This window comes from Peromyscus leucopus, chromosome 16_21 (assembly GCF_004664715.2).
Source record: "Peromyscus leucopus breed LL Stock chromosome 16_21, UCI_PerLeu_2.1, whole genome shotgun sequence".
NCBI classification, from domain to species: Eukaryota; Metazoa; Chordata; class Mammalia; order Rodentia; family Cricetidae; genus Peromyscus; species Peromyscus leucopus.
This window is the reverse complement of record NC_051084.1, coordinates 16493282-16507917: the sequence shown is the minus strand read 5'-3', so window position 1 is coordinate 16507917 and position 14636 is coordinate 16493282. Positions and strand designations below refer to the sequence as shown.

The following is a 14636-nucleotide window of genomic DNA, read 5'->3' as shown; positions in this document are numbered from 1 at the left end:
AATGTTTTCCTTTTCTTTTATTTGAATAATATCTTATTCCATAAGTGAGGCTGAACTCAAACCCACAGTAATCCTTCTCCCCCAGCTTCATCAGTGCTGGGAATACAAGTGTGTACCACCTTGCCTAAATCCTTGGACACTTGGTATAACGCTCAGTACACTTCTGAAAATCACCTGATGTGGTAAGCAAAGAAAGGATTAGATATGAAGATCTGTGAGGATGAATCATTGTAAACTTTAACTTTATGACTGCAGGTAAAGATTTTAACTGAGACTCTAAAAGTATTAAATTGAATAATTTCCCTCATCTGCAAGAATCCTTCTGATGACTTGCTGTTCTCTCTTCCAGGAGATGACTGTCAATTGCTCTCTGTGGCAGGAGAACAGCTTGTCTGTCAAACGCTTTGCTTTTGCCAAGTTCTCTGAGGTCCCTGGAGAGTGCTTCCTCCTGTTCACCCTCATCCTCCTCATGTTCTTAGTGTCACTGACAGGCAATGCACTCATAGCCCTTGCCATCTGTACCAGTCCATCCCTGCACACCCCCATGTACTTTTTCCTGGCCAACTTGTCTCTCCTGGAGATTGGCTATACTTCCTCTGTCATACCCAAGATGCTGCAGAGCCTTGTGAGTGAGGCTCGAGGGATCTCTCGGGAGGGTTGTGCCACACAGATGTTTTTCTTCACATTCTTCGGAATAACTGAGTGCTGTCTGTTGGCAGCCATGGCTTTTGACCGCTGCGTGGCAATTTGCTCCCCACTCCATTATGCAACCCGAATGAGTCGTGGAGTATGTGCCCATTTGGCAATGGTTTCATGGGGAATGGGATGCATAGTAGGGTTGGGACAGACCAATTTTATTTTTTCTTTGGACTTTTGTGGACCCTGTGAGATAAATCACTTCTTCTGTGACCTTCCACCTCTCCTGGCTCTTGCCTGTGGAGATACATCCCATAACGAGATTGCAGTCTTTGTGGCAGCAGCCCTCTGCATATCCAGCCCATTTTTACTGATCATTTCTTCCTATGTCAGAATTCTGGTTGCAGTGCTGGTGATGCCTTCACCTGAGGGGCGTCATAAAGCTCTCTCCACCTGTTCCTCCCACCTACTTGTAGTCACACTCTTCTATGGCTCAGGATCTATTACCTACTTGAGGCCCAAGGCTAGCCACTCACCAGGAATGGATAAACTCTTGGCCCTCTTCTACACAGCGGTGACATCCATGCTAAACCCCATCATCTACAGTTTAAGGAACAAGGAAGTCAAAGCAGCACTGAGGAGAACTCTGGGTCTCAGAAAGTCCTAACAATTAATAGGTAACAGGACCCTGCAGAACTGTTCACTAATAAAAATTTACAAAGAACCAGGGCATACAAACAAACATTGGTACATTTTTCTGTCTAATGTATACTGAGTATCTCTGTAATTTTGAAGGTACCACTGTACTCAGTGCTATTTTCTAATTACTAATTTTGAAATGATGTCAAATACTAAGGAATACAAGTAAAGAGTCCAATACAGTAGGGAGTATTCTATTATATTTTAGTTCAGGATGACTAAATTGACTAGTTACATTTCAGAAGTTTTGCAAATTGCAGTTCCTGATTCCTCTATGACTTCTCCTTTCTATCCAGACACATCTCTCATGACTCTTTATTCCACAATAAATATATAAATGGTCTTATTTCATTCCATATCTCTATTTTATAGTAACACACACTAAAAGATTCTGAATGCCTTTGCAAATCATATATACAAAAAATGTGTAGACATTACAATACACTGAACTGTTAAGCTTTGAAACTATTTGCTTTAAAATATTAAGGAACTGAGAAATACTTACAAAAATTTCCATGACATTTTTTAAATGTTAAAATATCATTATTTTGGAACCCACAGGCAATTCAGGCCAGGGAAGCAGTTCAGTTAACTTCATATATTCTCTCTCCTTCCATTCCTCCAAGTCCCTCAGCTCTGCATCAGAACATCTACTGTACTCTAACCCTCTATGACTCCCAACCCCAATAGATCATATAGACCTTCTCCTACAGTATTTCATTACCCAACTCTTTCTACTATCCCAACCTCTAACATCAGTGGGCATTCCCTGGAAAGAGCCAGCCCTGCAGGCCAGGGAAACAGGTAAGCTAACTGCAGGTCTTTAATTCACTTTCCTCTTCTTTACCGTCAACCCCCTTTCACACCTCAGCTCTATAGCAGCTCACCTGCTCCAGCCTCCTTTCCATGCCTCTCCCCATCTCTGTTGGAACACACAGATCTTCCCCTCCAACCTTTCTTCCCCCACTCATCACTTTATCCCTGTCCCAAATCCATCAGACATTCTCTGGGACTCACAGGCTACTCCTGCCAGGGAAAAACTAGTTTAGCTATGAAACTTCAAGGCTCCCTCCTCTCCAGCAAATCTAATACCCCAGTCTCACTCCAACTCTGTAGCAGATCACCTGATAAGGCCTCTAACTCCTCTCTACCCCCAACTCCAGCAGATCATGCAGAGCTTCTTCTCCAACCTTCCTTCCCCACTCATCCTCTTATCCCAGACCCAACTCTAACTGGCTTTCTCTGGGAATCTGCCAGCCAAGCCTGAGAAGCAAGTAGGCAAGTGAAGAAGGTAAGTGAGCTTCAGATTTTCACTTACTCTCCTCTCCTCCATATCTATTCCCCTGTCTCATCCCCAGATCTATAGCAGACTACCTGTTGTGGCCTCTCCTCACTCCCTGCCCCTATTCATATAGGACTGAGCAGATGCTGGTAGAACATACTGCTTTCCTCCTTCTTGGAGGCCATCTGTGCCCCTCCCTCCTAGCCCATCCCCATTCATAAATGTCAGCTCCCAAAACCTAGAAATACATTTTACCTGGAACACCCAATGGACACACTTATCAGGATCCCAGAAGAATTTCTTACCACTCAACACACAGCCACCATACTTTCCTAAGAACCAGAGAGGGCAACAACAACCAAGGAACAAAACACCCACCCAACAAAAACAAGACCATATATCAGCATCTATAATTGCAATCTTCCCAAACCTAGACCTCAGTGTAAAATACAATCAATAAAAGTCAGGACAATATGTCTCCAAATAGAGCCCAGCAACTCTACCACAGAAGTCCCTGAGTGTTGCAACATAGCTGAAACACAAGAAAAAGAACTTAAAGTAGCCTTTATGAATATGATAGAAGTCCTTAAAGAGGAAATGAATAAATCTTTAAAGAAACCTGTAAAAACACAAACAGTGGAAGAAAATGATGAAACTGTTCAAGACCTGAAAGTGGAATAGAGTCAACAAAGAAAACCTAAAATGAGAGAAATCTGGAAATGAAAAAGGGGTGCAAATGGGAATTTCAGAGATGAACATCACCAACAGAATACAATAAACAGAAGACAGAATCTCGGGCATTGAAGACACAATAGAAGAAATGGATACTTTAGTCAAATAAAATATTAAATCTAAAAAAGTCCTAGCACAAAGCATTGAGAAAATCTGGAACACTGTGAAAAGACCAAATCTAAGGAGAATAGGATTAGAGGACTAGAACAGGAGGATCAAGTAGAGAGGGGAATGAAGAGGGAGATGAGGGAGAGATATGGAGAGATTTAATTGGAATTGAGAGCCATTTGAGGGATGGTATAAAAACCTAATACTTTAGTAGCTTCCTAAAATATATACACATATGAAGATATCTAAATGATATCACCAAATAATGGGGGAGACAGAGCCCAATTGGCCATTTCTTGTAACCAAATGAAGCTCCCAATACAGGGATTGAGTTACATCTACCTGAGTTGTTCATTAATGGTGTCCCATGGAAACCCCCAACCAACCCTGGCTGTTGCCATGACTATATATTGTTCTCCTCAAACTGACAGCAAGGCTTCATTTCTGAAGACGATAGCAACACAACTCATTGAACAAGGAGAAGTTGAGCTGATGCCTACACAAAGCCTTCACCCATACATGCTAGAATCTTTGGTACAGAAAAGTACTCTGCATACAACCAAAAAGAGTAACATCAACATCAAACCACCCACAAACCCTTTGACCAACAATGATATCCTGTCTGATATGTTAGACTAATTTGTTGGCTAATTTTATGGCAATCTGACATAATTTAAAGTCATCTGAAATGAAGGAACCTCAATTGAGAAAATGTCTCCATAAGATGTGGCTGTATGGCATTTTCTTAATTAGTGATTGATGGTGGATGGCCCAGCCCATTGTGGGTCATGCCATCACTGGGCTGATGGTCTTGAGTTCTAGAAGAAAGCAGGCTGAGCAAACTATGAGGAGCAATTTAGTAAGTAGCTCCTCTCCATGGCCTCTGCATCAGCTCCTGCCTCTAGGTTCTAGCACTGCTTGAGTTACTATATGATTTCCTCCTCTGATGAGCCTAGATGTGGAAGTATAAGGCTAAAGAAACCTTTCCTCCTCAATTTGATTTTGGTCATGGTGTTTCTTCACAGCAATAGTAAGCCTAACCAGGACAAAATTTGGTACCAGGAGAGGGGCATTGCTGTAACAGACCTGAACATGTGTTTTTTGAAAGCATGGTGAAAGGATTTTGGAATTTGGGGCTAGAAAAATCCATTAAGTGCTTGTTGCCCTCATGGTCACCATGTTCCTCATAATCTATGAGATGTAGGAAACTCTAAGGGGGTTTCTAGCCCCTCACTGGACAGTATTACTGGTACTTAAAATAATAGTGATTGACTTTTTCCATGCATTGTTGCTGGAGCAGATTAATGATTCAACCACTGCCTATAGAAAGAAGTTATTTTATTTATTTATTTATAATAATTTATTTATAAGAAAGATGTAGATTGTTAGTAAAGTTAGGTTAAGATATTATTAATAGCTTTGATGTAGAAAATATTAGGGAGAAATTTAACGGTTAGAAAGGTACAATTTTGATAGCTGAGCAAGGGACTCCAGGGAACAAGAACAATGTCAACAGGAATATTACTAGCTGTCTTGCCTTTCTTGCTAGGGTGGATTGTTGATCAAAGGTGACGATTAATTATTTGAATCCATTTTTGCCCTCAGTTTCCTGATATGACTTAATAAATAATTGTTGATGATTTGGCATATACTCTGAAAACAAAGTAGAATTGACTGTTTTTATATATAAACATTTAGATTTTTTATTATTTTAAGGTTTTTTTATAATATTACACATTGAGATAAATAACTAAATAATTTTTTCTTTCATTATAACTGCAAACTGCTGCCTGCTAATAAAAAACAAACAAAAATACAACAACAACAACAAAACTGGCTGAGAAAAATACCTTGCTTGCACTTTGTAAATCTATAAAAAGTTACTTAGACATGAATGTGGGTAGTTTCTAGGGAATAATTTGTTTTTCACCTGTAATATGTAAAATGTTTAATCATGTAAGGGTACTGGGAAACATGCTCTTTTTTTTTTTACTTGTATTCATTGTAATCATTCATTTGAAGAAAAAAATAAGATATAACCACCTTGTAATTTTTATATTGCTTGAAAGATTTTGCTGCATATGTAACTGTAGGGAAAAATAAGGTAAAAGAAGGAAAAATGTAGAAGGAATATAACATGGAAGAGATATAAGGAAAACATCAGGAAAGATGTAAAAGGAGACATTAGGAAACAGGTAAGGGAAACAATAGAGAAACCCTGACATGCTGAAGGTGTGTGTGTGTGTGTGTGTGTGTGTGTGTGTGTGTGTGTGTCCCCCTTTTCACCAGCTCCAGAGACTTAAGTTTGCCCTACTCACTGGCCCCAATAACTGGAGTCCCTACTGTGGAGGGCCCCAAAACAGCTTGAACACACAGCAACCATGACAGGCTTAGGGGCCTAGACACAGCTTCTGTGACAGGCTTACTGGCAGGCAACACCCAGATCCAGGAAAAGCTTTAAGCTTTGATGGGATTGAAGACTAGAGAGATACAGTTACAACCTCCTGACTCTTAACTATGGACAGATTATGCATAAAACTTAGATTCTTCAGGAAAGGACAACTATTAGAATAGTCTCTTAAAAATTGTCTATTACTTATGACTCTGGACATCTAGGATGTGTTTCTTACTTGATGATTGTTCTTGTTGTATGTAGTTTCAGTTTTTGTTAAGATTATTACCTCTCCCTCCCTCTGGAGAACACATGTTAATAGTTCTTATTTTTGCAGTTTTTACTAGGTTAGGATTAGAACCTTCCTTTTAGTTTAGACAATAAAGGGGAAATGTTTTGGGTACTCTGCTGTTCAGCCCAGTGACCAATTGAAAAGAGCATTTTGTGTTTATGTGTGTGGTCTTCTCTAAGATACATGACCTTAAAAATTTTGGGGCAGGAGTCACATGCTCTCTTGGGTGGTCAGAGCAGGAGGAAGCTGTGGAAAAGCATGGCTTGCAGTTAGTTCCCATCACCCACGGGCAGCATAGCAGGACCATGACACTGGGTCAGCAGCAGCTTCTACCTTGTTCCGTGTCATGAATATAACTTACAGATTCCATTCCTTAAATAAACCTTACCTGGTCCATTGCCTCAGGGTCCCCCATTAACTCTCTAAGCATGTGTTAATAAAATAAAGGCATAGCCTCAAAAATCATCACACAAAAGTTAATTCAAGCTCCACAAACTGAGCTTGGTGTTTGAAACAACCCAATTGTTATCAAGCAGTGAATGAATGAACATAATTCATCTCCATCACATAGTGGTGAAATGGAGAGCAGTTCCAGTGAAAGAGACCTCACCACACTGCCATCAACAACATTGTTATGCTCAGTTAAGGATCTTGACACTAAAGGATGCAGCAGATTTAATTTATATAACAGTATAGTATCATCACCCACCAATGACCAATGCTGATGAATTGAAGTCATATTGGAGAATCTACAGAATCAGGGACCTGCAGGCCATTACTGTTCCAGAGCCATTCACTGGGCATTTGTGGAGCTTTTAATGAAGTTAGAGACAGAAAAGTAATGATAAACATACATCTCTTTTACCACACGTGTTCAAGTGGTAGGGAGTCCTATGGCCAAATAAGAGCTGTCTGTATAATGTCCTTGAAATTGCTAAGCTAGGAAAAGGAAATGCCTAGTTCCCAGCATTCCTTGGGCAGGAGAGGCATCGCTCCCAGGGGAATAAACAAAGATCTAAGGGAGCAGATATCACACAGCAGGATAATGTAGCAAAGTCTATATACTGTGTAGGCTACAGTGTAGAAAATGAAAAAAAAAATGTATACAAAAGAAGTTTAGATGTTCCTTGGGTTAGAGGGTGTAAGAATGGAAGGCTTCATGATACACAGGACTCTTTGTGAAGCGGAGACAATGCTCAAAATATTGTATAATTGTAGACAGTGGTTTTATGGATATGTAGCCAGTGTTCATTTACTCATTTATGCACTTTAATTGAATGCAATGTACTTTACACAATAAATCCATTCTTATAAGGTTGATGGACAATGTTAACTCAGAGGAAATGCACTGAATTCAGAATAGAAAGAATTTAGGAATTTACTTTGAGGTCTATGTAAGATCATGATTTTCTGTACCTCCATGATGTCTATAAATTGAGAGATGTGATAAGTAGAATGCATTGACTTCCTGAATACAGGGTTTGAGCAGTAGGAAGGAACATGATTTGAACAACTGTCTAGATAGAAGATATATTCATGGATATAAAATTGAGGATGAAGTAAAAAGATAATAAGCAAAAAGTAAACAGGAGAAACTGCCAGTGATAACTTCTGACTTTCAGATACCCCTAAAGTTACCCTGTATAGTGTCATTGTTCTACTTGTTCACTAACATTTCTGGGTGTCAATCCTATTTGAATGAGACATTATTGACAAGTATTACATTCTAAGGCTGCCTAGTGGTTTATGAGCTACCAAGTATAATTTCCTTCTTAAGATTTTTGTGTTAATGGGGACTTTTACTATGTTAATTCTCTTTGTTGGTATCCGTTTTTTTCTCCCTTCCTTGGGAATTAAAAATTTTCTCTGAATGAAAGCATTTCATATGATTTACTTTATTTGGAATAATTAATGTATTAGTAGTTTACTTGATTTAAAATTGATAATGCAGGTCAGTGCACACCAGGCAAATGCAGTGATGCACTGAAGAGGCAAGTTGTTTTTGAGTTATTGACAATAAACAGCTAATAAGCATTGAAAAAAGACATTGCCTAACAAGTATGTAGTCTTTAAAAAAATTTTCATATATTACTCTGAAAACAGACTTCTCATCATTTCATAGCCAAAGACCTTATTGGTCATTTTTATAATATAACACACACATATTCACATCGATGGAAAATATCAAGAAAAGCACTTATAAATAATAATAACACAATGTATAGTCTAATGAATTGATGGTTTTTAAATATGAATTGGTTTGCAATATTTAAATATTTAGAAATAATATATACTCTGTTTAAATACTGTATTCTTTTGGAAATATGCGTAGAAAAAGGAAAGGACTATAGGCCAAGCAACAAGATTTCAGTATGTGGCACTAATTAAGTTTTATTGTAATTTTAATAATGATACATAAAAATATGAAGTGCAAGAAAATAAATAAAAGATAAGAAAAGTATAACCTTCACAAACAAGCACCAGGCCTGGTCATGTGTGTTCATGTGTAATTCGTTTTAAGGTGTATGGCTCTTTTTCATTCAAACGTGGTCTTCATGCTCTACTGCTAGAATAAGTTTGGATATGTGCCAGAACTGGACTGAAGTTCTTGTTCCAAAAAAGAGCAAGGAGGAGCTCTGGTGGGTTTTTGGGGTCACCTACATATTACATGTTCTTTCTGCTCAGCCAGGAAGGTTTCCAGTTTTCCTCTGAGGTTATCGAATTTCATATGTTGAGAAAGATGCATCAGAATCTCCCCTTCTTAGCTGTTTTCCTGTTTCTATTTACTCCCTCCCACTGCCCTATGAGATTTGTTGTCTCAGAAATATTTTAGAGGAATTGAAGGATGATGACTCTTCTTTTGTAAACTTTTACAGGCTAATGAAGAACATAGTCCCTGTCCCTCATCATGAAACTCATCCCTCTCCTGTCCATTCTTTGAAAAGGAGACTCCAATTCAAGTTCAGATTTTGTTGGGCTAGCAACTGGATGACTGGCATGTAGGCAAACCACTTATCTGTAGAAAATGTTGCATTTTAGGGCCCGAGTTCAGTTTGGAATACAAGGACTCAAAATGTAGCCAAAATTAGAATTATAAGTACTGCAGTCACCGAGGCTTTTATTTTCCACAGCCACTTTCTCATGGTAGAACTGAAAATGATTAACAAAGAGAAACAAGTTGAAAAGTAAAGTGAATTTTAATTCAAACTACATTGAGCAACATGAATTCAAGAGAGGTTTTTTTTTTGATTAAGCCATTTAAGTGTATGTATTAATTGCATGTACATTCATGATAATATGCAAAATTTGTGTATAGAGACATTAAATTAGAATGGGCATTTAAAATAAAATGGTTGAATTGAAATTTATGATTTGCTTAGTGAGTGAGCTTACAGGTAAGTGGTATTATTATTTATTCTACTTACTGTTGTAGTATTGGCAATGCATAGGTTTTCAAAATATTTGCTATGACTGGTTATGTTTACATATATGTACTTATTGATATATGTATTAGAAAAGTTAATGTGTACTAAGTCTACATTATTAGTTTATGAATGTTTAGCTTCTCTTAACTGGAAAGAACAAAAATGGATTCTATAAGTTAGATAAAGAAATCAGGAGAAGAATATTTACAATGATAATAGTTTTACAGTATAGTTCAATTTTTCAAAACTACTTTTCCTTTTCATTAACATAAAAAGTATTCTTTGAGTATGATATGTGCAGTATTTATCACAGAGAAAATATGAAGTTTTTCCCTGTGAACTCTCTACCTGACAGCACCTTCCTCAGAGCAGTCTTCATGGCCTCATTCCTCAGACTGTATATTACAGGGTTGAGTGTTGGGGGCAGTACTGTGTAAAAGATAGACAGAAGAAGATCTAAAGCAGTTGGTGAGTCAGAAGTTGGCTTTAGATAGGCACATGTACCTGTGATCAGAAAAAATGAGAAAACAAAGAGGTGGGGTAGGCAGGTGGAAAAGACCTTAGACCGACCTTCAGCAGAGGGCATACTGAGAATTGTGGAGAATATCTGGCCATAAGAGAAGGTGACAGCAATAAAGCAGGCAAAGGCCATTACAGCCATTAAGGCAGCCACTCCCAACACTCCAAGGTAATCATTAGAGCAGGAGAGCTTAAGCAACTGGGGGACGTCACAGAAGAACTGGTGTATTATTTTGTCCCTGCAGAATCTGATAGAGAATGTAGTTGTTGTGTACAAAGTTCCTGAGATGACTCCACTTAACCACACAGCTGTCACAGCACACATGCACTTCCTGGGATCCATGATGACCTCATAGTGCAGAGGGAGGCAGATGGCCACATAACGGTCATAGGACATCACTGTGAGAATGGACACCTCAGCTGCAGCCAATGATGTGAAAAAGAAAACTTGCAGAATACACTGGCCATATGAAATGTAGTCATTATCCATCAGGGAATTGTCAATAGACTGGGGAACTGTGACAGAAAGAGATGAGAGGTCCAGAAGAGAAAGGTGCTTCAGGAAGTAATACATTGGAGACTGGAGCTGCGGGTCCAGAGTTGTGATGGTGATAATGATGAAGTTACCTGCCATCCCCAATAGATATGTCACCAACAAGAGTGAAGCATGCATAATCTGCAGTTCACGTTTGTCAGAGAATCCCATGAGAAGGAAACCACTCCTTGTGGTTATGTTTGTCACAGTCATTTTGAGACCAGAAATTGTTGTAGCAGCTAGAGATAAAAAGATATAGTAAATTCCATAGAAAGAAAGTATGCTTCCATCCAACATTAATTTCAATAATTAACGTATTCGAACATGTAATTTGTTGGTTGTGTCCTGGATATCAGAACCTTAGGTATAAAGTTCACATTTTTTACACCCGTGGTGCTTACACTTTGTATCAGAAAATCAATTGTTAAAGGTGGATGAAAATATGGGCCAATCAATGGTGTTGTTAAAGAAAAAAATATTTGCTCCATAATAAACAATCACCATTTTCTTTTTGCAGGCAAACCTCAACACTTCATTTTAAAGCTATCAACATAAATATACTGATGAGATTTTGATTAAAAATTTTGATCTCAGGCTGCACAGATGCTCAGTGGTTAAGAGTATTTGCTCTTCCATAGGACCTGAGTACAGATCCAAGCACTCATGTCAGGTGTCTCAGAACAACCTTCAATTCCATCTTCAGGGGATCCAGTGCCCTCCTCTGGCCTCACCAATAATAAATAATAAATAATAAAGCATTTTGAACTCTGGTTGGGTTACTTTTTGTAGGGTTTATTTTAGTAGTTCATGAATAACTCTGTAGGGGAAATACAATTTCTGAACTTGAAGCTTGATTTGTTTTATTCAGTTACATCACTTACTGCTCAGAGAGAAGCAAGGTTTCCTTCATGATCTATTGCTGATCTTTTTGGGAAGGAGTCAGCCAACCATTGTCCCCTCTCCAAATGCTTATTGGGACATTTGCTGACCTGTAGTTTTTCAGATGTTTTTATCTTCTGTCTATGAGTTTCAGCAGCTACTGTGACAAGTGATCAGTCTTCTTGGTATTGTTTAAATATGGTGAAATCTCATCAACCTCAAAGTGGTATTTGGGAGACTCCTAAGCCTTTGGGGCAGTACTTCCCTCTATAAATCATAAATCTGAGAATAGTTTTTCCCCAGCTAATGTGTTTCTCCTAGTGACAGCACAGATTGATTCTTCTCTCTCACATCTTCATTTTCTAAGCAGTGAACCTGATATCTGAGCATTCCATTTCTGTATCTTACTTCCTGGCAGTTCATTCAGTTTAGATTAGTATGAAATGGCTGTTAGTTCTAAGACAGGTGGCACAAACCTGTCATCAGGCACAAGTAGGCTATGGCAGCAAATCATGACTTCAAGATCTGCCTGAGCTACACAGTGAGATCCTGTCAAAACAATGGGAAGACAGAGGAAGAGAAGAAAGGAGAATAGATATTTATGCTAACTAAATATTTGATTTTCCTTTTAGCAGTCACTTTTGAAAGTTTCTTAAGTCATTTCGTTTATTGGAATCATGCACTCAGTATTTCTAGAATTCTCTCAAATTTATTGATTTTCTTTTCTCAAACTAAAAAATGGAAATCAGGGAGGACTAGAGATCAGAATTATGCTTCTAATACAGCTTCTCTTTTCTGTAGTCTTTCCCATTTTTCTTTGAAATGGTACATTATTGTATGTGTATGATTTTTATTTTGGTTCAATTTATACTTTAATCTGCCACAGTTATACACATAGCTACCATCAGACAGGAAACACAAACTGAATGTGCCATGCATTCATTTTTACAAGACAAGTACCATGTTAGAGTCCATACTAAATAGACCCTTATTCAAAGAAAGCAGTTTCTCTTCTTGGTATTATTTTTTTTTACATGTGTTGGTGTGGTTGGTGTTTTGCCTTTATGTATGTCAGTGTGAGGGTACCAGATTCACTGAAACTGTAATTTCAGACAGTTTGAGTTGTTATGTGGGTTCTGGGAATTGAACTCAGGACCTCTGGAAGAGCAGCCAGTGCTCTTAACTGCTGATCCATCTCATCAGCCTGGAGGTAAATATTTTAATCTTTAATTTTATAAGAAAGTATATTCAGAAAATGGAAGTAAGAATTAAGATGTGAGTTACCTGGAATTCACTTGGCTTCTCTCCTGTAATATCTATGAATGTGAATGAAATTGACACAGGAATATTGGGAGATTAGTTTTAATAACTGAACATTAGAAGAAATGTTTACATAAGTTTTTCATAAATGAATATGCAAAACATTTGTGTTTCCCAATATACCACTCCTTTTAATGACATCTTTTTGTGAAAGGTTTTTAAAATTAAACCTATAGGCTTATTAATCCATTAATAAATATCCTTTAATTATTAATTTATTAATCTGATCATTTCAGGGAGGTGAGCTTTCCTCTCTGGCTACAATGACAATCTTATCTTGGCAATGTTATGAAGTGCTGTCAGAATTTCTATAAAATCTCTCATCTCAGTACGGAAAACTTACCACAGTTGTGCTGGTGTGTGGGCAATCCTCCAAACTGGTCAACATCCTCTGAAGCCTGATCACTGTCTTCAGGCTTAAAGCCAAAAGCATCAACGAAAAATCAAACATAGGAGGTCATTTCCATTTTGAGGTAGAGTGGGGGAGGCTGGATCATTAAAACTGGAAGCCTGAATTTAAATAAAAATCACCTCATTTTCTCTCATTCTTTGCCTACTGGGACTTGAGTTCTTGGAATTTCCACAAAGCTACCAGAGAGTCTCCTCCTCACACCCAGCAGCAGCTCTGACTTGGAGGTCTCAGGAGACTTCCAGGAAACTGCATGTCTGACAGGCTCCTAGGAGAATTGCTTGTAATGGTCAGCACACCACAGGTGGAAAGTCATTGAGCAGCTAAAATGTGTATTTGTGAGGGACTAATGTTGCTAGAGTTTTCCTGCCTTGCCCACAGTCAGGACACATCTTTGTCACCCACCAGTCCCACAACCACTCAGACCCAACCAAGTAAACACAGAGACTTATATTGCTTACAAACTGTATGGCCGTGGCAGGCTTCTTGCTAACTGTTCTTATAGCTTAAATTAATCCATTTCCATAAATCTATACCTTGCCATGTGGCACATGGCTTAACGGCATCTTCACATGCTGCTTGTCCTTGCGGCGGCTGGCAGTGACTCCTTCTGTCTTCCTGTTCTTTCTTTTCTCCTGTTAGCCCAGCCCATACTTCCTGCCTAGCCACTGGCCACCAATCAGTGTTTTATTTATTGACCAATCAGAGCAACACATTTGCCATACAGAACATTCCACAGCATTTAATCATTCATAAAAATAATTGCTTCTCAAATGGAAATTGTCCTGGAAAACTTATTCTAATCTCATCTCTATCTGTGAAATTGATGCTTTACACATGGAATTTAGATTTCAAGCAGCTACACTGGTCATCCATTATGACACCTCAATATCAAAAATATGGAACAGAAGCTCATAAAATATATCTACACAAACTTCACAAGTGGACCCAGGTAACATTTATCATTAATGTTTCACAAAACATTCATTGTCAAGTTTTATTTTTTTCTTGGAAGGTTTCTGTCTGGTTGAAAGTTAATCAGCAGCAAGTGCTTAGAAGAGAGAGTAATGTTTGGCTCACATTAATCACATAGGACTATCGACTACTGTGGTGGTATTCTAATTGTACTGAAATGTGATTTTGATTGTATGCTAATAAATAAAGTTGCCCGGGGGTCAGAGCTATTAGAGCCATAGCAAGAGTGTGACGGTGGTGGCACACGCCTTTAATCCCAGTACTTGGTAGAAGAGCTAGGTAGATCTCTGTGTGTTCAGGGATACAGCCAGCATTGGAGACATACGCCTTTAAGACCTGGTGGGCTGTACATACAGACAGTGATGAGGCAGTCACATGTTTGGGTTTACAACCAATGAGAAGGCAGAACAAAAGACTATGAAAAGACATACAC

At 38.4% G+C, this 14636-nt stretch overlaps 2 protein-coding genes across 3 annotated transcripts; one reads left to right on the top strand and one right to left on the bottom strand.

The window, feature by feature from the left end:
* The first annotated feature begins 352 nt into the window (after positions 1-352).
* LOC114686583 (olfactory receptor 10C1-like) lies at positions 353-1399 on the top strand. 2 transcript variants are annotated; one of them, XM_028861245.1, is made up of 2 exons: positions 353-684; positions 1117-1399. In XM_028861245.1, exons 1-2 carry the CDS (start codon positions 353-355, stop codon positions 1301-1303), a joined length of 519 nt encoding a protein of 172 aa, XP_028717078.1. In that variant the 3' UTR covers positions 1304-1399. The 2 variants fall into 2 exon arrangements, with proteins under 2 accessions (XP_028717078.1, XP_028717077.1); XM_028861244.2 differs by having other exon boundaries at positions 353-1393.
* An 8474-nt stretch (positions 1400-9873) lies between these two features.
* LOC114686572 (olfactory receptor 14J1-like) lies at positions 9874-10833 on the bottom strand. The gene has a single exon (XM_028861235.1). The coding sequence runs from the start codon at positions 10831-10833 to the stop codon at positions 9874-9876; it is 960 nt and encodes a 319-aa protein (XP_028717068.1).
* Positions 10834-14636: the final 3803 nt, after the last annotated feature.